This window comes from Myotis myotis, unplaced genomic scaffold (assembly GCF_014108235.1).
Source record: "Myotis myotis isolate mMyoMyo1 unplaced genomic scaffold, mMyoMyo1.p scaffold_m19_p_3, whole genome shotgun sequence".
Classification (NCBI taxonomy): Eukaryota; Metazoa; Chordata; class Mammalia; order Chiroptera; family Vespertilionidae; genus Myotis; species Myotis myotis.
This window is the reverse complement of record NW_023416335.1, coordinates 113,740,598-113,764,197: the sequence shown is the minus strand read 5'-3', so window position 1 is coordinate 113,764,197 and position 23,600 is coordinate 113,740,598. Positions and strand designations below refer to the sequence as shown.

The 23,600-nt window shown below is 50.8% G+C and overlaps 2 protein-coding genes across 11 annotated transcripts in view; one reads left to right on the top strand and one right to left on the bottom strand.

Annotated features, from left to right (window-relative positions):
* MTUS2 (microtubule associated scaffold protein 2) overlaps nucleotides 1-15,545 on the top strand; it is a 554,541-nt gene extending 538,996 nt beyond the window's left edge. For both annotated transcript variants that reach the window (XM_036300894.1, XM_036300895.1), the window contains 6 exons: nucleotides 1,225-1,330; nucleotides 4,007-4,080; nucleotides 7,512-7,610; nucleotides 8,675-8,794; nucleotides 11,329-11,426; nucleotides 12,205-15,545. In XM_036300894.1, coding sequence (XP_036156787.1) covers nucleotides 1,225-1,330; nucleotides 4,007-4,080; nucleotides 7,512-7,610; nucleotides 8,675-8,794; nucleotides 11,329-11,426; nucleotides 12,205-12,418 — 711 coding nt within the window. In that variant the 3' untranslated portion in view covers nucleotides 12,419-15,545. The remainder of the gene's footprint in view (nucleotides 1-1,224; nucleotides 1,331-4,006; nucleotides 4,081-7,511; nucleotides 7,611-8,674; nucleotides 8,795-11,328; nucleotides 11,427-12,204) is intronic.
* A 3,499-nt stretch (nucleotides 15,546-19,044) lies between these two features.
* The window catches only part of SLC7A1 (solute carrier family 7 member 1), a 56,946-nt gene continuing 52,390 nt past the window's right edge, over nucleotides 19,045-23,600 (bottom strand). For 8 of the 9 annotated variants that reach the window (XM_036297307.1, XM_036297301.1, XM_036297302.1 and 5 more), the window contains one exon: nucleotides 23,462-23,599. In XM_036297307.1, the coding sequence (XP_036153200.1) occupies nucleotides 23,496-23,599 (104 nt within the window). In that variant the 3' untranslated portion in view covers nucleotides 23,462-23,495. Of the gene's footprint in view, nucleotide 23,600 lies in introns of all 9 variants that reach the window. The other variant, XM_036297309.1, reaches the window with a different exon arrangement.

Sequence of the window (23,600 nt, the reverse complement as noted above, 5' to 3'; positions counted from 1 at the left end):
GCTGAATAGTACCAGCTAGAAGCAGTATGTTTAACTGGTCCACCACGGAGCTTCAGGACCTGGGCACACTTCCTGCTTCAGTGTTCCTCAAACACTAGGTTTTGACACATTAGTAGATAAAAATTTAAAAAACAGATTATTGCAAGTAGGAGGGGAAAGTATTGTTTTTTGACACTTTAGTTTGTGCTTGTGCGCTGTGTTACAATGTACAGTAGTATTTTTTGCAATGGTGGCTGACAAAGAATTTGGAAAAGCACTTCCGGTTTGCTAGCATGGGGAGAGGCCGTTTTAGGCAATTACTCCTGTAAGTCATACATGTGAAGTTAAAAACAACAGCACAACAACAAAATAACAAAAACAGTACATGTGTTGGTGGTGGGGGGCAGGGGCGGAGATCAGGAAGAGTGGAAGTGAAAAATCCTAGGCTAGCTGTGCTCCCTGTGATTAAAGTCCTGGAAATGACTGCAGCCTCGCATGCTGGACGGGAGGCCCAGATTGCAAGCTGATGGCTAGGACTCGGCTGCCATGGCCTTGGTGAGAGGCTCCTCGGGCACTCGTTGCTGCTCTTGCTGGGAAGGCAGCAGGGGTGTGTTTGATGGAGCTTCGCCTATGCAGTCAGACAGACCTGGGCCGACTGCTGGCTCTGCCCCTTACTGGGACTTGGGCAAATGTTTCCAACTCTCTAAGCCTCAGTTTCCTATAAGATGGACATAAGTATTTCCTTTACAATGTGCTAGGAGGGGTAAGCTGAGTAGCTGGTAGCAGGTAGCTTAGTAAGCGTTAGTTCCCTCCAGTACCTTGTGCACTGTGGCTCCCACCTGCCGCTGGAGCGCAGAACAGACCATCTAGAAGGAAGGTCCCTCCTCTTTTCCTGAGTCATCATCACCAGAGTGATCGGTGTGAGGGGAAGGAATGGGAGTGGGCAGTGGATGGTCCAAAGCCAGGCCCCGGATGGTAAAGACGGGGCTCACGCAGCCATTCCCACAGGAGCCTCCACCCTCCTGCAGACAGCCTGCCTCCAGGGGCTGCCCTATCCCCACCAAATCCTGGCTCCCCTGCCTCCACACAGGATGAGGGTGGCTGTCACCGCAGCAGAATGACTTTTCCTTGCGTTTTGGACCACTGACCTTTCTACTCTGTGAGTTCCATCTCTGTTCTCCAGGCAGTGAGGATATCACTGCCACCTGTCCGTCCCGCATAACGGTCACTGTGGTTCTCCCGCAGGTAGAAGATATCACCGCCAGCCACGAGGCTGCTCTCCTAGAGATGGAAAATAACCACACGGTGGCCATCGCGATCCTGCAGGATGACCACGACCACAAAGTCCAAGGTAGCTACCATCCTAGATGTGTGTGGCCGGCAGGGTGTGTAGCCGGCCCAACCTCCTGCTGCAGACACAAGGAGCACCTCCTGCTCGCTTGTCCCACTTTCCTTTCTTCCTTCCTTTTGTTCCTGATGTGTTCTCTGTGCTGCTTGCTGTGGAAAGGAAAGATGCAAAACCAGGATCCAGGTAGCACTTCTTTCCTCTGCGGCAGTTACTCTCAACCTTGCCTGGATGTTGGAATCCCTGGGCGCTGTGATTAGAGGCTGGTGCCCGTCTAGGTCCACTCCGGGCCCCCAGGCAGCTGGTCTGGGGTGCAGCTGGGCATCAAGATTGTATAAAGCTCCTGGGAGGAGTCTGACAGGGCGTCGTGCTTAAGAACCACCGGTGTCACGTAGGCGTGGAAACCCCGGGTCTGTCTGGGCCTCACACAATTAAACAGCAGTCTCGGTGGACACACCTTTCCAAGGCAATTTTGCGATAAAAAAGATAAAATCACTACAAATAGAGGGACATTAAAAATGACCTAATGAAACATAAAAAAGGAATAACAAAAGTAAGCCTTCATTTAAAATATGTATAGATTCATAGCAATGCTGCTCAAATAACTGATTTTATTTTGTAGATGTAACCTAAGGACTTGTCTTCTTCTAGGAGAATTCATGAGGACACTTGGCCTCCCTTTCTCCTCCCAATGCACTGTTCCAAAATAATAAACCGACTCTTGGACGGGTCATCTCACCTGGAAGAAATGCTAACTGTTTTAAGACTACCACCACGTGTCCACTCGTCCCTACATAGACCATTATGAGGGCTCGCTAACATTTACATAGAATATAAAGATGGGAGTAACAGTGAGAATCATCAGTGGAGAAATGAAACTGAACAACACCCCAAACCCCAAACTACCAACCAGTTATTTTATCTGTTTACAGAAAAGAAGCCTTATAGCCAATTAGCTGTACAGAAAAATGTTGGCAGCAAAGACGTCTGGGGCAGAAACAGCACATGTGCCAGCTCCCACCCTGGGCTGCCCATTGGGACCACCTGGGAGTTAAAAAACAACAACACGGATGAGTAAATCCCACCTCAGAAATTCCACTTTAATTGCTCTTGGGTGCAGCCCAGGCTTCAGGGCTTCTTAAGGCTCCCCAGGTGATTCTAATATGCAGCACATTTTGAGAACCATTGTCTTAGAGCACAGTGTTGGGTGTGGGGCAGAGTGTTATGACCTCAAAATAATTAAGTATGTTATGGGTACACAGTTGTCAGGCATGGTGTATACCATGTCCAGGATAGATACGGCCTGCCTCTCTCTTGGGGTATTGGGGTCATCTGAATGTCCTAAAGCCCATCGCTGGGCTGTAGAAAAACAGTCTCTGAGTGGGAATGCGAGTGGAAATGATGCAGTGAGCCACACTGTTGCCTTTTGTTGCTGGATTTTCATAAAATAGACCTGGCAGATTTTTCTCACTAGCAAAGCCTTGCTTAGATGTCGCATCGAAGGCCTTTGCATTATATATAGTAGATATAATAGTAGCAAAAACATTCATTATTATGGTCAGGACAATGTGCTCAATGGCTATTAAAACCAATCATTTAGACAGAAAGACACATAGCTTTATCTTAATTCAATCAGCACAAATTAATTTTTTCCAAATGTAAATTTGAGTTATAACAACTAGATTTCTTAGAGACCTTCTCCATTATTAGTTCAACGATTTGGATCAATGGAAACCAAAAGCTTTTCCTAATTGCAGCTCTGGCCAGCCAGAATGATAATTGTTGGTCTCTAGTACTCTCCTGTCCGAAGCATGTGTGACCCAGGCTGATTAATGAGACCTCTCCTCCCTCCAGTTATAACATGCAAACAAATTGCTTGTGTAGCCAGAATGATATGGGCTTCACCCAGTTAATCAGACTGTTCCCATCTGGAGGAAAAGAGAATCCATTTGTTTAATAAGTCTTACATGACATCTCTTTCTGCCTCACTTGCAAATTATTACTGGAATGACACTTTGCTTAGAATAGAATGGTTCCAAACTCTCCAAGAGGAACCAATCCAATTAGTCCTCCTTTCTGTCTGAATGTCTTCATAGGACTCTTTGCTCAAGCAAACCCTAGAGATCTGTGGTTTTCAGAGTGTGGCTCAAAGGCCTCACAGACACAGCGCTTGCCCTGTTCACCCGTTGCTCTCCAGCGAGCCCAGGCAGCACGGAGGCTGCTCACAGCTCAGCTCTCTGAAAGCTCCCTCCTGCGGCCAGATGGCTGCTTTGTGGTGGAAAGAAAGAGTAGCCCTGGGATGGGAAGGAGATGGAGACTGAATATTGATCACCCAGTTGCTTTCCCATTAGGAAAACTTGGAGAACCAACCAAGTTGCTTGGACCGTGGATGGAGGAGCTGACTTGTCCCGGATGGTGGGAGAGCGGGGTATAGAAATGAGTGTGTGTGCGCTCTATTTACTTCCCCCTCTGTTTCTCTTTCTTTCTCCTATTCCCTCCCTCTTTATTTCTCTTCTAAATAACACTGCATACAATTCCAAAGTAATGGAGAGGTCTCTTTAGGCTCAAGTCTGCTGTATACCAGTGTCCCTATTCACCCGTTTCTCATTTAGTCTGGCAAGAGTCTTGTTTGATCCTTTTCAGATGAAAGGCTAACTTAACAATCCGATGTCTTCTCTCCAGAATTGATGTCTACCCATGATCTTGAAAAGAAAGAATTGGAAGACAGTTTTGAAAAGCTGCGGCTGTCATTACAGGTTAGTATCTCCTTAACCCTGCAGTCAAGCTAATGGCAGCACCGTTAGTCCTGTCCACAAACATTTGGGATATAGAGGGAGATAAGACGTTCCCCTGCCCTAAGGAATTTATTGTCTACTCAGAGGGTGGTGGCAGAAAGAGTGACAGACACCCACCAAAGGTAGCACATTCTTGCACCAAGGGAATACTACTGTCAATGAGTGCCACGGAGATCCAAGGTGGAGCCACACTTGCTGTGGTCAGAGGAGTCACCGCGCTGTGTGTGAGGAAAGGGACTTGGGAGAAGCACATGCTAGGCAGGGCGTGGTGTAAGGGGGGCTGCGAAGGGCAGAAGCCATAGGGCATGTCTGGGATTAAAACAAAGGACTTCAATCACCTGGAGGTGGGTGAGGCGGAGAGAACCTTCCCTGCCTCCACTGCCAACCTACACGACATGTGGGTCTCATGCCAGCGAGCAGCCTGGCTTCCTTCTGAAGGGGCCCCAGCTCACCTGCACCCCCCTCCTCCTTCCAGAGACCCTGCCAGCTGCTCTGGGGAAAGATGATGGCCCCCCACAGCCCCAGGGAGGAGCTGCCCGGGAAGCTAGGGTGCTTCCGTTCCCAGCTGTGGCATCTCAATCAGAGCAAGGTTAATTTTTAAATACTGGGGACACTCACACCTGGACATTGTGATGACAATAACAACGAATGCCCATTGATTACCATAAGTAACACAAAGCCAGGAGTGTTGCCTCTGACCGCTGACTCTCCCCTGGCAGCATGCATCACGCAGAGGCGGCCCTGCCTACGCAAGCACCCATGCTTGTGACACCAATGTCACACTACTCAGTGTGCTGTTCCACATTTAATCTAATCAGGAAACAGTCTGCGGTAAGCCCACCACCCGCCCATCAACGGGCCTGCAACACGCAGTCCTCACGGGCTCATCCTCGGCAAATTTACCCCAAACTGCCTTCCTCATGCATCCCTCTCACAGCATCAGGTGCGCTGTCCTCAGGAACGCACGCCCGGAAAGGGAAAGCCAGACTGTGGTGTAACAGAAACCCACCAGCCCCAAACCGCAGAGAAGGTTTTGTTTCACCCGTGAGTGAGTCTTCATTCCGCCCCCGCCATCCCACGGGCAACACCCTGTAGCAGACAGAACCCATTTGGGCGGGAGGTTATTTGGTACAAGGAGGGTGGAGCTGCTAGAGCCAACTGCCTCCAGTGGCTGGCAGCTGGAGAAGCAGGCTTGTGGTAAGAGATTTGAACTCGGGCTTAAATCCCATGGCGCCCCCGCTTACTAGCTTTGAAACCTTGGGCAATACGTGAGCTCCGTGAGCCTTGGTTACCCGTCTGTGAAACGGTGCTGACGGAACCTTCCGCGAGGAGTCACGTGTGTAAAGTGCGCAGCACCAGGTTGGTTCCTGGCAAATGCTAATAAGCAGCAGCTCTTGCTGTTCTGATCGTGGCTAATGTTATTATTTGTTATATTTATTTATTTATTTTAATATATTTTATTGATTTTTTACAGAGAGGAAGAGAGAGGGATAGAGAGTTAGAAACATCCATGAGAGAGAAACATCGATCAGCTGCCTCTTGCACACCTCCCTACTAGGGATGTGCCCGCAAGCAAGGTACATGCCCTTGGCCGGAATGGAACCTGGGACCTTTCAGTCCGCAGGCCGATGCTCTATCCACCGAGCTAAACCAGTCAGGGCTGTTGTATTTATTTTTATCATCCTCACTATTGTTATCATGCGGTTGGTTAGCTCCTAAGGGGCCGGTTCAGGGCCTCACCCTTGACATACAGGAGCCAATCCAATTGGAAGCAGCCTGTGCCGTGTGACTGCGGCGCACCGCGTGGGCCTGTGGGTTGGTGTTGAGTCAGGTGAATGCGGCAGAAACACCAGTTTGATATTTGAGGTCCATCCTAGGTGGTATTTGCCTGATGTGCTTTTGCTGTTCTGCTTTTTGATGGAGGAGGAGAGGCTTGAAAGAAATGCAACCTCTGAAGGCACTGACACAGCTGGTGCCTCGCGCGGCCTGTGGAGGCACCCGGGGTGTGGTAGTCAGGTTCCAGAGCACCACTGCCTACGTCGCCAGGGCCTGTGGGTACAGGCTCCCACTGACTACTGCATTGCCCTAATACCCAGCCTTTGCTTTTAATGGCACTGTGGGGGCTTTTGTTATTTAAGATGAAATAGGAGTAACTGGAAACAAAGAAACAAAAAAAGAGGACAAGAAAAAAACCAAGGCTGGTTTGCCAAACGGTTGTCTGCCATGCTGAAGAAAGCAGTCACGCCAGGCACCTCATACATTACAGTGTTACTCTGTACAATTCCATAATTTACAATACCTTGCTCCTTGCTCCTTGTGTCGGCTGGGATGAGGCCATTTCTCTTGAGAGAAGAGTTCATTGAAATTCCGTAGGTTCTAATGTTACGGAAATGGTATCATTGGGTAGAGAACTTTGATGATCAGTCCTTGCTAGGGTTGCCAGGGAGGGGTGAGCCAGGGAAGGAGTGTGGTGCCCCCTCAGACACACCTTCTGTCAGCCGGCACACGGAGGGCTGCCTTGTGGCTGGTGTGTGCTGGGGGCCAGGAGCATGGTCTACACCAGGGGTGGGCAAACTTTTTGACTCGAGGGCCACGATGGGTTCTTAAACTGGACTCAGAAGAAGGAGCTGCAGCCGTGTTTCCCGACGTTGCCATGTTAACACTGCTGCTGGTGAAGGAGCGGAGGGGAGAGCAGGAGAACCCTCCGCTCTTTCGGCTCCGCGGGCCAGATAGAACAGCCGAACGGGCCGGATCCGGTCTGCGGGATGTAGTTTGCCCACGGCTGGTCTACACCAGTGATGGCGAACCTATGACACGCGTGTCAGAGGTGACACGAGAACTCATTGTTCTGGTTGATTTTTCTTTGTTAAATGGCATTTAAATATATAAAAATAAATATCAAAAATAGAAGTCTTTGTTTTACTATAGTTGCAAATATCAAAAAATTTCTATATGTGACATGGCATCAGAGTTAAGTTAGGATTTTTCAAAATGCTGGCACGCCGCGCTCAAAAGGTTCGCCATCACTGGTCTAAACAGAAGGTCTAAACTGAGGGGACAGATGGCTTAAAAAGGGAGGACAGCCTCAGCTCACATCAGGGACCTGCACCCCAGTCCTGAGGCCCAGGGAGACCACGAGGAGCTAGAAGTGACCCTGGAAAGAGAGGGAGCTGGCGGATGGAGCCGGTGGGAGAGCTGGGCTGTAAAGTGGGGGTGGGGCAGCGAGAACCCCAGCTGGAACACGAGCGAGGCTGACGTGGGAGGTCTGTCACACCATGTGGAGCACCTGCCTCAGCTTGATGCCCATGGCGTGTGCACAGGCCGTCATCAGGGCTCCCCAGGCTGCTGTGTCCGCAGAGGACCGAGCTGGACTCCTTGTGTCATTACTGCAGGACCAGGTGGACACGCTGACCTTCCAGAGCCAGTCTCTGCGGGACCGAGCCAGACGCTTCGAGGAGGCTTTGCAGAAAAACACTGAAGAGCAGCTGGAGGTGTCGAGTTTCCCAGGCCTCCAGCACCGCGGGGCTCAGCGGGGCTCTGTGGACTTCTCCCCGGGAAGCCCTGTGGCTTCCTCAGCAGTCACCCTGATGACAGGGCCTCTGTGCTAATCTGCTACCAAAGTGACAGCTGGTCAGGCCCTCCCGGATCTTACACATATTCCTGTCAGCACCTCTCCTCAGACGGGGGTTTCTCCATCTAAATGTTATTCCTGCCACAGGGCACACGGCTCCCGCCACTGTGCCTGAGCTCCTGGGACAAGTGTGGCCGGGCCAGGGCCACCTCGCCATTGTCCTCTCCAGCTCCCTCAGGCTGGCACGGGGAGGCTCCACTGAGGCCCGAGTTAGTAGGTTGAGCGAGTTTTTGCCAGAAGAGCTGGCACAATTCCTCCCCTCTGGTGTCCAGTTGCCATATGCAGCACATCACACCCAGTTAAACCTGCATTACAGAGAAGTTAGTATAAGGATGTCCCTTTCAATACTTACACTAAATATAATGTTGTTTATCTGAAATTCAAGTTTAACCACTTTACTATGGGGTTTTTTTTGTTGTTGTTGTTGGCATCTGGCAACCTCACTCTAACATTTCTTTTTTTAAATGCCTTTTCTGCTTTTAAAACCACTTTGCTCTGTTTCTATGCTGGGCTGGGGCTCTGAAGGGCACAGCTGGCACCTGGAAATCCCCGCCACCTGCTGAACCAAGTGGTCTGAGTGACTGTCCAAAGCCAGTGTCGAACTGACTCCTTTCACCGCACCAGCTCCCTCTGGGGATGGGCTGGTAGCATCCGGCCATTCCAGCCCCCACACTCTCCAGTGGCGATGGCTGTCTCTCTCTTTTCCCCAGGGAGCTGGACTTTTAGTCGCATTCCCAGTGGGACACCAGTGGGCATCTCTACCAGGGAGGGCTGTGTGAGCTGATGTTCCTCTCTCTCCCTCATGCTCCAGTGCCTACTGGGCAACTGGTTAAAGAAGACTAGCTTTAGTGAAATCCGTGACTGTGGTGAGCAGTGGCCTTTGCCAGGACCGGGAAGATAGCTTGTCGCTCTCTGCCCCTGTAGGTTGCACTGGCTCCCTATCAGCACTTGGAAGAAGACATGAAGAGTTTGAAGCAGGTGTTAGAGATGAAGAATCAGCAAATACACCAGCAGGAAAAGAAGATTATTGAGCTGGAAAAGCTGGTGAGTTGGTCTATTTCCTGGGGAGAGCCTAGCAACCTTACTGTCATCGTTGATGTCAACACTGACACCGTTCAGGACGCGAGCCCTGAACCCATGGCTCCCACCTGCGTGGAGAATTCTATCCTTGAGTCTCAGGCCTTTCTTAGGTAGCCAGGGGTCTCAGAGGTGGCCTCATTTTGTCCAACTCTGCAGCCTCCATCCCCGCCCCATGGCTCTGAAGTGGTTTCCTCACTCCTCCCTGGCCGACGTGTGATGAGCCAGCACAGATGAGCATCACTGACGTGTGCCAGGCACCACGCAGAGCACTCTCCATGCCTCTGTTCTGACAGCAGGGCTGTGAAGGAGGTGCTGGGAGCCTCCTTTCACAAGTTAGAGATGGGGGCCTGGGACAGGGCATCTCGCTAAAGTCAATCAGTGACTACCCCCAGGCGGGAGGGAGCCCCAGGCCAGCGCTCTCACCACTCTCGGCCTCACCTTTCAGCCTGGTTTCCACAGAACCAGCAAAGGGTGCCCCTTTTGGGGAACAGAGCACCCCAAAGTTCATTCTCTACCTTTAGGCACAAGGGCCACGCCAGGGCTCAAGGAGATGATTGTCCAAAGTTAGTAGCAGAGAAGCCAGTTTCCAAGGAGATACCATCCTGAACTGGAACTTGACCCAAAGCTCTCAGATAAATTCTTATGTTTTATTCCTTTTATTCCTTTTTATAAATTGTTATATGAAAAACAAACTTTTGATACTATAAAAGGAAAGTATGTGCATTATAGAAAATGATTAGACAGCCCTGGCCGTCATGGCTCAGTGGTTGAGTGCCGACCTATTAACCTGGAGTCATGGTTCGATTTCCGGTTGGGGCACATGCCCGGGTTGCGAGCTCAATCCCCAGTAGGGGGCATGCAGGAGGCAGCCGATCAACGATTGTCTCATCATTGATGTTTCTATCTCTCTCTCCCTCTCTCTTCCTCTCTGAAATCAATAAAAATACATTTTAAAAAAAATGATAAGATGAACAGAATAAGAAACTTAAAATATATTTCTACTACTGTTAACACTTTCCAGAGCTTCTCTGTACACGTGTACATACCTGAGACATCCCCTGCACACGTTCAGTGAGCAGATCTTTAACTTACCCCCTCAGTAACCGATCATCTGGTCTAACTGTTGAAGTTCTCCATTGTACTGAAATATCCTTGGAGCTGGTTGCCCTAATCAGGAGCTGCTGGAGACCTCAGTTTCACATTCAGTTGTCACGGCCCTCTCTTGTCTAGCATTGTCCCCTTTCGCAGACATCTCTTTCTGCCCGGTGCTCATCAGTTAGGAGGGGGCAGACCTGGATGTGAGTGTCTGTTACCAGCATCCTGGCTAATGTTGGCCACGTGGCACCTTTCAGCAGCCCTCGGCAGCCCAGAGCTTCCCAGCAAGACAACAACTAAGACCACTGGGAGCTCAGGGACAGAGCCCTGCCCTCCTGGTCCTGCCTGTAGTCCAACCAACATGAGGATAGCAACCCTCCTCCTCCAGGCTGGGCCATCTGCACCCAGTTGTTCAATCACTGACAAGCCTAGAGGCTGATGTGGCTGTTTTTAGCCATGTTTTAGGCTTTCTGCAGGCATTCATGACTTCTCACTCCAGAAGCAGTTGTGTGTATGGGGTGGGGTACTGATTTAATCACGTCCCACTTCCTTAGAGCAAAGTGGAGGGCTGGGTGAGAGTGTCTTGATGAAGAGCAGGGACAGAGGTCCATTCTTTGGCTCTGATTCCTAACCCTTATTCTTGGAGAGGTGAACGTTTTCCTTAAAGATTAACTACACTAATATAGAATTTGTCACGTTCTTTTCAAAAATAATTTATTTTAAACTTCATATTAGAACGGAACTGTACTTCAGCTAGGTCTCGGGCCCTGTGAGACCCTCTGACAGAGAGAATGGTATAAATTGTGGAGCAGTAGCAGCCCTGGGTGCTGTGATTTTTCTGAGAATGTGCCAAGATGGTCTTGTGCTTTGCATTCCTGGCTGCCCATAGTCTCAGAAGGGAAAATGTGTCCATGTTTCCATCTCTCCATTCATTTAGAATGTCATAGGGTGCACCCAGCAAGGGAGGGTAATGCAGTACGGGGGGCGGGGGGGGGGGGGGGCCATGGGACCCGTTAGCCAGACTAGGTCCTGGTGCTGATCATGGCATATCTCTAACAATGGCAACGGCCTGGGGACACTCACTATACAAAATATATTCTACACAGGATTCCAGTATATACATACACACACATTCATAATATATGTGAAATAAAACTATACATCTAAAATATATATAACTATACTTACTTTTACTATATACAGCACATTCTGGTATTTTCTCTTCTGCTTTATTCTGTTTTCAACAAATGCCGACCACATCCCTCTAACCTAATTTTACAAGCCACCAGTGCACTACACACTGTAGTTTGCAAAACACGCTTCTTGATAACCCTCCAAGGGCACTGGTCTCCTTCCTGTCAGACGGCCCTGCCAGAGGCCTCCTAACACTGCACCCTTTCCAGGCGGAAAAGAACATTATCCTGGAGGAGAAAATCCAAGTTCTCCAGCAGCAGAACGAAGATCTCAGAGCAAGGATTGACCAGAATACTGTCGTCACGAGGTAGGCAGAGCAGGTGTCTAAACTCACAAACCATGTGCCCCCCACAAAGTGGCTTTGCTGCTGAGCTTGAGGGTCCTGTTTGTGTCCCAACATCCAATTTACCTCACTCCTCTGAGCTGTGAGGCCTCCCCGACCGTCGGAAAGCATATGGCAGGAGCCCCGACGCGGCTGGGTGTTGCTCAGGTTTGTTCCCAGGGCGGATTTTGGAGAGGGGCCGCTGGGGGTTCCCAGGGAAAAGGGAACCTCATGTGCGCCACCCTGTGCATGGCCAGCTCAGCAGTGCAGACCCACGTCTCCCTTGGCTGCTGAGCTGTCGCCATGGGCCAGCCTGGCCCTGGCAGTGAAGGGCTGGCCCTGACAGAGGACAGCAGAGATGGAATGTGCCAGAGAGAAGCCGTGTAGCCAAATGCAGCTGCTCCTGGTGACATCATCTCTATCTTGGTCCCCTGCTCTGAGGTCCCCAACTTCCAGGGAAGGATGTGGAGATACAACACCCCCCCCCCCCCACCACCACCACCACTTGGGTTGGTGTGCAATAAAACAGCCAGTGGGAGGCTATTTTTGTCCATGAGGGCTGAGCCATCACTGGGCTGAATGGGAGGGGGGAGGGGGGCAGGAAGAGGGGAGGGAGAACCGATGTGGTGGTGGGACAAGCAGCAATAGTGGTTCAACCGAGACTGTGGGTTAGGGTCCGACTTACCCCCGCTGCCCCCGCAGGCGTCCTTGGCCTGGCGTATCCGAGCTGAGGCCTGTGGCATGACTGTCCTCTCCCTTGCAGACAGCTGTCGGAGGAGAACGCCAACCTGCAGGAGTACGCGGAGAAGGAGGCCCAGGAGAAGAAGAGGCTGAGCCGCACCAATGAAGAGTTGCTCTGGAAGCTCCAAACTGGGGACCCAACCAGCCCAGTTAAACTCACCCCCACGTCCCCTGTTTACCGCGGCTCCTCCTCCGGACCCTCCTCACCCGCCAAAGTGGGCACCACGCCCAGATGACAACGCCACGCGGCCCTCGGAGCTGCGGCCCCTCACGCACCCGCGCTTCCACCTGGGGAGTCTTCACCAAGGCCGCCCCGCGCATGCTCAGGAGCTGCTCAGCGGCGCCCTCCCCAGTCACTGCTCTTCCCTGGCGTTGCCACTGAGGGAAGTGTTCGCGGTCGTGTCTGATGTGCAAACGTTGGACCGTAGTTAGAGCCAAAAGAAAGAAATGCCAATTGTTTTTGAGCAATGAATTTTCACTGCAGAATTTCAGGTTAGTGACAGATAGTTCAGTTTGGAATCTATACCGAATAATCATTGTGTGCTGCACCGATGTGTGTAGATATGTCAATGAACGTATCTGCACACGCGGTGGTTCTAAATTGCATTTTTTATAACATGAAGTGCTGACATATTTTGGTGAAGGTCAGCAGTTTTCTAACTTGTGCCTAAGAATACTTGGGAAATGAAAATGCATTTCTATCTAGCTTCCCAGGAATATTTCTACCCAAAATAGAAAAGAAAAAAAAAAAAGATACTGAGAAGAAGCGCCTTTCGACCTGCCACCAAGTGGTACTGTATTTAACACAAACACCAGCGACTTGTGAACGGTAACTGCCTTTGGAACAATCAGCTTCTTAGTCAACATGATCTGAAGTCACCATTATTCCATTCGCAGGTTTTAATTATCAAGGCTCCTGTGGTGAGCGGCTAAGGGAGCGCAGTGGGAAACCCTGCGGGGTTTGGCAGCTTTTTGGATGTTTCGACATGACAGTGAATCATCTATAGTCTTGTAAACACAAGTTTTGCTTTTTTCCTAAACGGCATCCTGGAATCTGTCCTTCAGCTATTGCTCCCTCGGGGGAAATATGGGAGAGAAAGCCCTTCTGGAGGGAGGGTGAGGATGACCTTGGAGCTGACCAAGACCATTCGCCCTGCGGCCTCAAGAGGAAAACTGCTGACAGGATCTGTGCCCTGACTGAGCCCAGAGCAGGGACGCTCTGGCAGTCTAGGTGGTTTGCTCTGATCTGATGCTGCGAGTGGTCAACCCACCGATATGACCCTCAGGCCCCCATTCATAGCAATCTCCCCTTCAGTTCGGTTCAGTAACTCAGTCCCATCACTGTGCATTGAGATGGCTCAGGGGTTCTAGCAGGGGCTTCCAGAAAACCAGTTCTTCCGTCCTGGGGGACCAATTCCACGCTGAGCTAGACCATCCCTTGACCCTCCATGAACCCAGGTATATTTTCTGCAGGATCATCGAGCAATGCCACAGCTGACAGTGCTCCATCTAGGACCCAAAAGGTCCTTCCACACAGAGGAGCCCACGGAAACTCCAGCCAGTGGTTACTGGCTACTGGACTGGCACCTGTCTCTGAAATGGTAGAATTAGAACATGAGAGGTATTCCTGTAGTGCTGTGGAAGGTTAGGAGCATGACACCCAACAGGGAAGTAGTTTTAACAATTGATATGATGATAATGATGCCTTTGTTTCCTGTTTGTGACAGAGACCCTGTACTTCCCTCCCTAAGGCCCCTGGAAATTGTCCTGAGCACAGGGCAGTCTTTGAGTATGACCAAGGCAAGTGGACTCAGGCAGGGTCATCTGTGGTGGGGAAGAGACGGCCCACAGAAGGAAGGGGTCGGCTTGCCCAAAGGCCTGCCTGTTTCACTCACATGAAGACAGACCTGGTCTGTGTTCCCTGCCTGAGTCAAGGTTGGGCTTCTGCTTAAGTTCCATCTTGTTTCTAGCAAACCTCCAATAGTATCCGCCCATCCTGGGGACATACACAGTAGATGCCCATCAAAGGAACGTTTCTCCTCTCATGGCTCTGCATGATACTGTGATATTGAGTCGGGCATTCCATTAGAGTAGATTATGCCATGTTCACAAAGTACACAGTTATGTCTTCTTTTAGCGGCACCACCTACAAACACAGTTTCAGCGGTAGCTCAGTTCTCCAAATTAGGAACTGCGTCCATAGGGACACCTGCTAAATGCAGTTACACAGCAATACCGACTCCAGTGTTCTGTTAGGATGTGCTACAGCGTGTTAGCCTATTGTGGCCAAGGCGTGGTGATGTTAGCACTAAATAATCCCTCACCAGGTGGACTGGAGCTCTGCCCTGACCAGCCCTCACCTTGGGCACTTGAGCTAATTCCTACATTGCCCTGGCCTCATCCTTCACCATGGACTCCCGTCACCTCTGGCCGTTATCCTGGAACAGGAGGGGTGGCAGCCATTGTGCTCCTTCCGCCACTCCGCACGCTATTAGGACTTGGACCTCTCAACATGCAAGTCCTGTCATCACGTCTCAGGCCGGAGCTGTTTCCACTTACAGATGCCGCAGCTCCGCTGCCTCAGACAAACCCATCAGACCTCACCGACCTTTTCTGAGCATTTGGGAGCTGAGTGTGTGCCCTTCCCCACTGCCGGGCCCCCGAGCTGGGGCAGGATTCTGGCCGGGTTTCCGAGAGAGGAGGGGTTGATGGACTGGCACACTGGGTGTGATTGCTTGAGTGGGGTCACACATTCCTTACCCAGCCCCTACACTTTCTGTATTGCATATTTGTGTTTGAAGCATATTAAAGTTAATTTGAGGGAGCTCCCGTGACACGCACTTGATGTAACTCTTGGCCTGACCAGCTCAGGCTTGAGGAAATTAGGGCTGGATCCATAGCAGCCAGGGAGGTGTTTGGCAGGCTGGATTTTTTTTTCTGTGTTTTGCCAGGGTCAGCCACTGAGTGTCCAGACCTCTTGCCCTGATTCAGCAGGTCCAACGCCCCCCCACACCCATATTTGAAGCCCAGGATCTCCAGGAGCCTGGCCCTGGCTTTCAGGGGCTCAGTGACTCTGCTCAGCCCGCTGTCTTTAGTAGGCTGGTGGGCTGGAGTCCGTGGGAAAGGGACACAAAAGATTGAGTGCAATTCCTTTACCATCGATTTTAAATTCAGCCTTAGGCAGGGTTATGATTCTACCCCCAACAAAAGTTTGATGTGTCCTAAATCCTGCCAGTTCATGCCTGGATGGCCATAGAGCTCTCTCATGAGCAGCAAGGAGGAGCCCTCCTGGTGTGATGGTCACAGACAGCAGTTCCTTATCGTGCACAACGATCTGTCAGGCTTTCTCATGCCAACAGGGGACACGGGAGCCTGGACAGCTCTGTGGCTCTTCCTATAATACTCTGTGCAGCCAGCACGTTTCAGCCTGAAAGCACTTGCTCCCCAGTCCTGACCTCTGGGTGGGTTGCAGCCAGCTTGGCAGCCTGCCCCTGCTTAAGGATGCAAGGGAGACCCCTATTGTCAGTTCCCTGTGGGGCATATAGGAGTGGTAGGGACTTTAGTGAGACTGTAGCAAGTCTGCCGTACTGAACAGCTGCTGAACAAGAGAGCTTTCGCGGATGATAAATCTCCTCGAGTCATTTCCAGACCTGCAAGGACCACAGAATCCCCTCTAAGTCACCCAGCTTCCAGATTATTGATAGTGACGACCTATTTATTGATTCACTTGTCAACCTGTCCCAGCCTGTTAGTGTCTTTTGCTGTGTCTTGTGTCCTCCACTTTTATAATAACCCCCTTTCATTCCTTTCCCCCACACGTGAGGTCTCACCTTTACTGAGCAGGCGGGTGACTCAGCCACTGGCATATGCAGGGAGTGACGACGTTAGAGCCGCTTCCTCCTGTCTGCAGAGAACTCTCCCCTCTCACGGCTGATTTGCAGCAGGCAGGCGAGACCTCTAAAGTCAACCACTTGGTCACCTCCTCTGTGCAAGGAGCCTGGCACAGCCGGCTCTCCCTGCGTGGGACTTGGGTCACTCATCTCAGCGGAAGGAGCGATGCTCAGGTAGAAACCCAGAAGTGGGTACAGGCATACTGCGGAGATACTCGGGTTCGGTTCCAGACTACAATAAAGCAAATATTGCAATAAAGCAAGTTGTAAACTTTTAACTAGTGGAAGGCCTTGCCTTCAGTTTGTAAAAAATGCAACATGTGTGAGGTGCAATAAATCAAAGCACAATAAAACGAGGTGTCTCACCTGTTTGCACAGCTGGTGCTGCCTCAGAGTATGCAGTGATGGCGAACCTTTTGAGCTTGGCGTGTCAGCATTTTGAAAAACCCTAAACTCTGGTGCCGTGTCACATGTAGAAATTTTTTGATATTTGCAACCATAGTAAAACAAAGACTTCTATTTTTGATATTTATTTTATATATTTAAATGCCATTTAACAAAGAAAAATCAACCAAAACAATGAGTTCGCGTGTCACCTCTGACACGCGTGTCATAGGTTCGCCATCACTGGAGTATAGGCATCAAACCAGATCTCTGGGACTGCACAATGTTATTACGAATCAGCATTCTGCCCACTGGAATGTTTGGATCAAATGCTTAAATATACACAAAAAACACCCAAAGTTGTTAAGACAAGGGCAATTAAATCACTTAAGTTTGCTTAATATCTTTTTTAACTACTCTGCTTCTCTCAAACCTCTTAAAAACAAAACAACAGGCTCCCTGGGTTCAGCCAGCTCAGCTCTGTTCTCCACCCCCTCCCGATCAGGAGTGGGGGGGGGGGCGTTGGGGGGTGAGGTGGGTGCTAGTTCAAGTCTCTGAGGCTCTTCCAGCCAAGACATGGGGGGATGAGATTCTACTCAGCTCTAAGCTGGAGTCACTCTGCTGCAAGTGACCCAGGGTCCTGGCTGGGCGCAGCACGCTAGGGCACCCACTGCACGGACAACCAGCAGGCCACCGTGCACAGCTGCTGCTCTCTGGGTGGTGGTTTCCGTCTTCCCTGCGCCCAGGTTAAGCATCCCCTCTCCAGTGATTGCAGACCACTGGCAGGCACACTCAACAAGTGACTTCATTGTGTTTTTAAAAAATGTTTTTTACTTAATGATTTGAGAAAAAGAGAGAAACATCAATTTGTTGTTCCACTTCTGTATGCACTCATTGGTTGCTTCTTGTATGTGTACTGATCGGGGTCAAACCCACAACCTTGGTGTATTGGAACGACACTCAAACAAACTGAGCTACCCCACCAGGGCCAACTTCATTGTTTTGCGAAGTAAAATGTTAAAGTATCCTTGGGAAAGTGTAACCTGCACAGCTTCTCCATTTCCCTACCCAACCTGAGTCCCCTAGGATTAGGTGCTGGCCATCTGAAACAGGCCAAAGGGCTCAGCTTGTTAGCAAAAGCACTGCCAGTTTGGTCCCTGAGCCTTTTCTAACAGCGCATTTTTCAATGACTGCATTGATGGGTTGGTAGGAAGGCTTGATTTGCTCAAACGAAACTGTTCCCTTTGAAGAGGGGCCAGCAGTGTTACCCCCAGTAGGTATTCCAACCCCGCCTTGCTCTGGGGGCTGAGCCAGGCTGGGCTAGAGTAGTCAGTGTGCAAGGTGGCAGCAATTCCTGGCTGTCACCTGGTGAAGAGCCTTTACAGGATTCCTTGTTACTGCGAATGCCAAGCTGTTGGCACAGCTCTGGATTCGGCAGAAGTGTATCATAACCAAACTGTGCAGGGAAAAGGTGCTTCAGGCGACTCTCCCAAGGCCTGCAACCTGGATCCTTTCTGGGGCTCAAGGTTTCCCAGAAAAGGCTGGAAACCCTGTGGCAGGCCACTAGGTGGCAGTGTGGCACTGCTGGAAGAGGCTGCACCATGTGCTCAGCTCAGGCCAGTGCTTAGCTGACTCTCGCATCCCCTGCCACCGTGGTCCTGTCCCAGTTCTGGGCTCTCTGAGACACTGACGCCCACTGATCCTGAAGGCCAGGGACTGGGCTCACTGGAGACCTCTGAGAAGTTGCCCTGGGGGGTGCAATGGACTCCTGCCTGCCCACGTCCCCAGACACTGCACACCCTGGGGACATGTTGGGGACACCTCCACACCATCGGGTCGGGTTTGTGTTCCAGTTTACCATCTAGCCGACCACCGGGTGATGTGCCTGGTCGTCAGTATTTTATTCCCCATGACAAGCCGCCAGCGCCAGGCCCAACAGCAGCTCCCTGCCCTTCTCTCTGCTCTCCTGGGTGTCCCCTCCAGCACTGGCATCAGCTGAGATGACACACAGGTTAGGCCTTGTCTTTCTGGCAGCAGATTTGCCCATGTGATCACTGGATCACTGTGTGTCAGTGTCTGAGAGCTAAGGTCAATTTGACTGAATTTGCCTCCCTTGCAAGAAAATGATCCTTTCTCAAGGGGGAATGCGGACAGATAGATCAAGTATTAGAACAGCTACAATCCTCCCCACCCTCTCCCTGCCCTGCATGCACCCATCCTCCCTAAGCAATGGTGGGTGTGGAGGGGCGTTCTGGTGTGAGGGGTTTAGCTGCACCCCATACCCAAGTCCTTCAGGAAATGAAACCTCTGGGGCCCAAACCCAAGCCAAGTCTGGAGAGTGGGCAGTGGGGAGATAGCGGCAGAGGATCATAAATGAGGGCTCTAGGGGTTCCTGGCTCTGGGTTTCCCAGCTTATTGTTGGAATAAGGATTTCCACCCAATGGCTGAAGGAGGCGATAGAACACCGGCCTGTGGGGAGGCAGGAAGGTACTAAAGAAGCAAAGCGCGGGATTTGGACCTCTCCGTGGGGCACTGCCACTCCTGGGGACCTGGCCAAAGCTGCTGGAATTCTTGAGATGGACACCGTGCACACTGAAGCTACAGAATTTATTAGAATTTGCAGAAGCATGAGATAATGTACCACAAAACAGTTTGATTTTACAACACAAAGTACAGTAAGAAGTTGTCGATGCACACTGTTGTCAGCGAAAATGGGATGCAGTTTCACATTTTTAAAAAGTGATGGACAACATCTATGCTCGTTCTTAAAATAAAGTGAAAACAGGAGGGACCAGCAGAGACCAACCTGATTTGCAGTTAGCGTTAAAATCTAACTCTAGTATCATAACTGTAAGAAAACTATTAGAAAAATAGAGCATCAAACAAAAAATATTTTACAATTTACATAATAAAAAACAAAACTCATTTAATAATGGCTCCATGTCCAATAGAAGAAAACGTTTACTGGAGAGACCACACAGCTCTTCAGGTTTGGTGATAAGCCAGCCCTCATGGGGATCATCACCCTTGGTGCTCCTTGCACCCAGTGATGCTGAAAGGCACAACTTAAACAGGAAACTTATTTTAAATATATATTATAGCTTCTCAAATAGGAGAATAAGTTCTCAAATTAAAAAGTCTGTCATCAAGAAACACAAGATCATACCTTGTTACTAAACTAGCAAAGTCTAAGTGCATCTTCCTAGCCCTGCTTCCTGAGCCTGCGGACACTCTCACACCCTGAGAAAATCGCCTGGACTTCACGGCCAAGGTCGTCCATCTCAAGCTCCACTTCTGGAGAACGATCCAGGATGGCTCCTTGGTAACTGCGCCTGAGACCCTTGGTCAGTCCATGTCCCCTTGAAAGAGAGCGCTACTTCAGCAAGCAATGGGCACAAAGTCTGGATTATAGTGACGGAGATGAACATCAGTTGACATTTTTTGGCCTAATTTTCAGGCATCACAATGATGATGAGGAAATACAGAGTGTAGCTTCTTACATCACTGGATGGTAATAAAGCATTTCATTACCAAAAAAAAGTCCAGGAGAGTCTGACAAAATCTACATCTCCTCTCCCCAAGGAACCTTAAGTACAATACTCTCCTTATGATGGCAAACAGATATAGTTTAGATTATACATAACGTATCTAGTTCCATTGAAAGGGAACTAACCAGTTCCATAAATACGCATCACACACCTTCGCCCAGCAGAGTGGATGTGCCCACAAACACTCCCTCTCCATCCATCCTGGAACACGCTGGTCATGGGGCCTGTCTTCATGGTGATGGTTTGTATTAGATGTGTAACAGTGGGGCCTGGTACAAAGCTAGGCAGAGCTCCCCAAAATGCCAGTGAGCTCACCTAACGGGTAGGGCCTCCAAGAGGTCTGTCAACACTCACCCAAGGAACCCAGCCTGACCTCATAGGTCTGTCTCCAATGTTAGGTTAGAGGCCATCCTATTGGGATTGCAAAACCTAGTCAACTCAGACAGCCTTAGTGGTGGGAGTGGAGGGGAGACCTGGCAGAATCCACCTTCCCACCCCCACGCATGCAGCAGAACCAATGCAGTGGTCAAGGATCAGGCAGGGCCAGGTGCCTCATCCAAGTGTGAACATGGGCCTTGCCACAGGGGCAGAGGGCAGTGTGTCAGGGCCTTGGGAGCTGGCGCGGGAACACACAGCAGGAGGCAGACCTGTGGTGTCCAAAACACACATCAGCACATGGGAGCAGGTGGCTGATTGCCTGATAACGCAATGGAATAAAACCAAAGGTGGGCAAGATGTGAGGGGTTCTGGCAACCGTCCTTCCAAAACAGCCTGGAAAAGATGGCTCTATCACTACTCCTTCTTGGTTTGGAAAAACAAATCCAGCTCAGCGTTGGGGCGAGGGAGTGTGAGCTGATGGGCAGGGTGGGGCATGTGCAGAGGCCAAGGGTCCCCCTTCTGGAAGGCCCCAGAGGCCGGCTGTTTCCTTGGAAACCCCTTCTCTCTCCCTCTTCAGCAGAGGCCCTGGGGCTCCAATTTGCTCCTTTGTGAGTTCTCAGGCCCTGGAAACATGCTGATGGGACTTCAGAGGCAGGAAGGGGCACTTACTCAGCACAAAGGGTCTTTCCCTCCTCAGCATTTGGGGCTGGGGCACAGATGAGTAGACACAACATCCCCAGAGGGTCTCCAGATGTGTGAAATTTGTGTAGGAAAATACTGGCTGAGCTGCAAAACTGACAATCCTATTCTTGTTTGGTGGGAGGAGCACTTTCGGTGGATTTTCTTTTTGCCTGTGTGTGTGTGTGTGTATTTCAGGGGCAGGGTGAGGTGTTTTAAGTCTATTCACATTGAGAGATTAGCCCCGATACCATCCCTATGTCATGGCCCTCAGACACGAAGAGAACAAACTACTCTCAGCAAGAGTGCACTATGTCTGAGTCACCCTCGGGGCCCTGCCCCACACTGGGGCTCTGCCTGGAGGGAAGGTGAGGGGTTCTCCTTAGCCTGAGCCCCTCGCCTTCTGTGAGCAGGTCTGGCTCTGGCCTGTCGGCAGGTTCTCATCCGTGAGACCGTGCAGGAGAATCGCACCTTTTCAGTTTGCAGAAGGATGGGTGTTGCTAGTGAAAAGGTCAACTGTGATCACAGTCTGTTGGGCACTTTCCTTGGACCCCATCTGCTCTGTTCACTGCTCTCTGCTCTCCGATCACCCAGAAAATTCATGGATATTTCAACCAGAAAGAGAAATTAAAAAAAAAAATCTTTTAGGCACACCTCCCTCTAGTGCTTTATGTGGGAAAATACCAGCCACATGGAGCGGACAGCTAACAGGCCCAAGAAAATAGCAGACAACCAAACCCAAACAAAATAAGTTAACATTTATCAAAACAGTTTACAGCACCAATCTACATCAATTTAAATACCTTTCTTTGGAAACCCACCTGGGGCCTGACCAAGGGCCCTGCCCCGGCAGGCTGACGGCCCGGCAGGCTGACTGCCCAGCCGTCCTCCGGCGGCCAGCCTGGCTGTCTGGCTGTTTCACAAACTCAGACTTTTCTCCAAGAGTCTTCTGGGCAGGACAAAAGACAAGTGCTGTCAACTTACCAGCTTCTTTCGACCAGATTTGTGCCAAAGGCCAGGGGGGAGAAATGGGAAAATAAGCTTTGACGGCAGCATTTACATGTTCTGTGTTGTGTGAAATGTCTGTCTCCCTCTACCTCCGTCAACAAGGGCCTCCTGTCTCCCGGACGACACCCTGACGAGGACGAAGGGACTGGTGTTTGTTTTCTCCAGCTTCGGCCTGTGAGTGCCGCAGAGAGCAGCTCACTGTGGAGACGTATGGAGCAGGGGGTTGGGCCGGGTTACAAACCTCTAAACAAACCCAGGGCATTTGGACGACAGGTACACCAGAGGGACAGCAATATACCCCAACCGTCGAGTGTGGGGCCTCACACTCTGAACAATACACTGACGGCACAGGCTAATCATTTGGCCATTTTCCAAGTTAATGTTAAGCACCAACTTGTTTGGTGGAGTGATTCACAGAAACCAACAGGAGGACTCAATCTGATTACACTTGAGAGAAGGGCCAACGAGATCGTGGCAGGCGCCACAAGTGTGGGGAGGAACGTTCACCATCACCTCAGAACGAGCGGACACCTGTCCTGGGAACCTTACAAGACCCCAAACACTGACCCGCAAGCATCAGAGGACAGGGTTCAGTGAAAGGCAGAGACCCACGGAAAAGGGTGTTTTGAGCGCTGCTAATTTGAGGCCGATCCTCCATAAACAGTGTCACGTTCCAGTTGCTCAGGACACAGAGCAGCAATGAGACGCCAGAGCAGCAAGAACAGGCTGGGCCCGGCGGGAATGTGGCTGAAGGAGGTCCCCCGTGCATACGTGTTCTGGAGTGAGGCCGGCCCCCAGCCCTGCCTCCTTCCCGCTCTGTCTTCTCGCTCTGTCAAGGTGGCAGAGTGGAGAAGGGGTCACACTAAGACCCCTTCTGGAAACAACTCAGAGGGCAGGGGCAGGAAAAGAAAACCAATCTTTGTTTTTTCTTTTGGAGCAAGCTGTCCTTTGGCTCAGGGGCAGGCCTGTGGAAGCATACTGTTTCGTGGTACTCATCTTGTACTGATGGCCGGCTGTTCCAGCTGAGCGGGGAGAGGCTACTATGAGTCTGGAGTAGCCGCGTTTTCAATACCAGAACGGTGCCTGGGACACAGCCCTGGGTGCCCAGTAATGAGAAGGAGATCTCCATCCTGCCTGGGGCCACAGCAGCACGGCAGGAGGAGCTGCTTTCTGTTCGGAGGGAAGTTAGGAGACACAGTGGCAGCCACAGCCAAGCGGCCCTGGAGGGAGCTGTCAGAAGTAACCGCCTGGTGAGCCTGCCCGAGAGCATGGCGGGCAAGCCTTCGAGATGTGGGCTGCGGCTGTAGTCCAGGCAGTGCACCTTCTGCTGCTCAGGAGCCTTGCGGTTGTGGGGGGTCCTGTTGCATTGGTGGAGACAGCACGGTGCATCTGGGTGCTCTGTCACCTCCGGTGGATGCGGCTGTGCGTCATTTGCAGTGGTCCAAATTGCCATCAGCAGTCTTTGCTTGTTTAGCGACCAGGGATGCCTCCTCGCTGTGCCACAGCCCATAGCCAAAGTAGATGGCAAAGCC